General features: G+C 58.0%; 1 protein-coding gene across 1 annotated transcript; it reads left to right on the forward strand.

Annotated features, from left to right (window-relative positions):
• Position 1: 1 nt before the first annotated feature.
• On the forward strand, positions 2-1448 carry SPRG_21708 (hypothetical protein). Its single transcript, XM_012355522.1, has one exon. The coding sequence runs from the start codon at positions 359-361 to the stop codon at positions 1346-1348; it is 990 nt and encodes a 329-aa protein (XP_012210912.1). The 5' UTR covers positions 2-358; the 3' UTR covers positions 1349-1448.
• Positions 1449-2221: the final 773 nt, after the last annotated feature.

Genomic DNA, 2221 nt, shown 5'->3' on the forward strand with positions numbered 1-2221 from the left:
TAACCACCGCTACCGGGAGGACTCGGCTGATGTTGACACGGTGACGATTGCCAGCGAAGAAGGGTGCCCGGAAGTTCCATGTCGCGAGGTCTTGGACTTTGAGGATGGCAAGTGCACGTACACGCAGCTGCCGCGCGGTACGCTCTGCCCGGGCCAGAGCTGCGACAACGGCGGTCCGTGCGATGCCGACGAGAATGACTACTGCGACGGCGACGGCACGTGTCTTAACGGCTACAAGGACCAAACCATCGTCTGTCGCAGGGCCCGCAACCTCTGCGACGCGGCTGAGTACTGCAGTGGCGACAACAGCCAGTGCCCGGACGACGAGTTTGCGCCGTCGTCCAAAGTGTGCACCAAGATGGGCAAGTCCACGGGTGGCCCATGCGACGCACCCGACTATTGCGACGGCCGTGGTCGCTGTGTGGACAAGTATGAGTCCAACAGACACATTTGCCGCCGCGCCGTCGACGTCTGTGACGAGGCAGAAACGTGCACGGGCGTCAGCGGCGACTGCCCCAGCAACAGCTTGCACGCAAGGGAATCGAGTGCACCTCGATTGGCGAATCGTCGGGCGGCGCGTGCGACGACGTTGACCGTTGCGACGGCTACGGCAAGTGCATTGACCACTTTAAAGGCACGAAACATCTCTGCCGCCGGGAAGTCGACCTTTGCGACGAGCCCGAGTATTGCTCGGGTGAATGTGGCGTCTGTCCCGACGACGAGTTCGCGCCCATTGGCAAGGTCTGCACGCAGATTGGCAAGTCGAGTGGCGGCAAGTGCGACGGCGTCGATGTCTGTGACGGGCACGGAGGCTGCATCGAAACCTTCCTCGGCAGCGACGTTGTCTGCCGCCAAGCGCGTGATATTTGCGACGTGCCCGAGTATTGCACAAGCTACAACGGCAAATGCCCCCAGACAAGTTTGCATCCCGAACGACCGAGTGCACGCCGATCGGAGAGTCGTCCGACCACGCGTGCGACGGCGTCGACTACTGCGACGGCAGCGGCAAGTGCGTCGACACCATTGCGAAGGACACGTTGTGCCACGTCGCCGAGGACCTCTGCGACACGAGCCGCTTTGCAACGGTGTCCAGGCCTCGTGCCCCCACAACAACGAGGACGCAAACTACGGTGACGGCTACGCCTCGGCGTTTGCGTACAAGGCGCGCCAGTGCTCGGCCAAGGCAGCGCATAAGCTTGTCTCGGTGTACGATGCGCCTGGGGCCAAGCGGCGCTGCTCTTGGTTGCTGTCGCCATGGTGGGTGCCGTCGCGGCTATCGTTGCCGTCTCCGTGTCCAAGAAGGATGGGCCGTCGATCATCTCGATGGAAGATGGCTACGTGCCGCTGACGCAAGACATGCACTAAGCCATCGCACTCTCGTCGCCGTGTTCATAACTTGCTGTCAGTTGTCGGTCCATAATATATGGTGAATTGTCTATCTCTACGCCTACAAGGTGCCGCGATGGTGTGTGAGCGCCTCGGCCTGAGGCCTGCGCTCGGTTCGCCACGTACCACGTGCCTTCGCCGGCTGCACTACAATGGCCGGTTTGCAGAAATGGCATGGACACTGGTGATTGGCTAAAAAGGTCATCTCGTGTCGAAGCCTTGCCGCTGTGATTGGCAAAAGGGATAGTTTCTCGCGGAGTGCGTGAAGCTGGGTTTTGTACCAAGGCCAAGCAAGAGCGCCATCTTAAACCGCTTGCCAAACCGCCAGCTCACCCTATATGGCGGCAGCTCTACCAACTCACATATTATAGCAATGCGCACCAAGCACGTTTGCGATTAGCTCGTCCAGCTCCAAACCTCTACGCACTTTTAACCTACCTACGACTCCCTTCTTGGGCGGCGGCCTCAACTCTTACGGACTTTGAATAAAACTTTTGCTCGTACTGGTTGGTATTTCATGGTATTTGTCGGCCCCCAAAAACTCGCGAAAAAACTTGGTTGCTCCATCGGAGATCAGGTGAATACATTTAGGCGATGATATCCGCCTCCTTTTGCCCCCTTTTCTGGTAACAAGCACGACTCCTGAAACGTAGAGCCGCGTGTGGGGCATGTGCAGAAAATAGCCAACTGTCAACTATCGATACGTCAAAGCAAGGTCTTGGTCGCTCGTATGGGTCTTGGTGACGCTTTGGTTCTTTTGTAAGCGCATGTGATGTGTTTCGGCAATTCCCATCGACACGAGTACAATTTACTCGTGTCTCTCTCACTAAATGAG

This window comes from Saprolegnia parasitica (assembly GCF_000151545.1).
Source record: "Saprolegnia parasitica CBS 223.65 unplaced genomic scaffold supercont2.257, whole genome shotgun sequence".
NCBI lineage: Eukaryota > Oomycota > Saprolegniomycetes > Saprolegniales > Saprolegniaceae > Saprolegnia > Saprolegnia parasitica.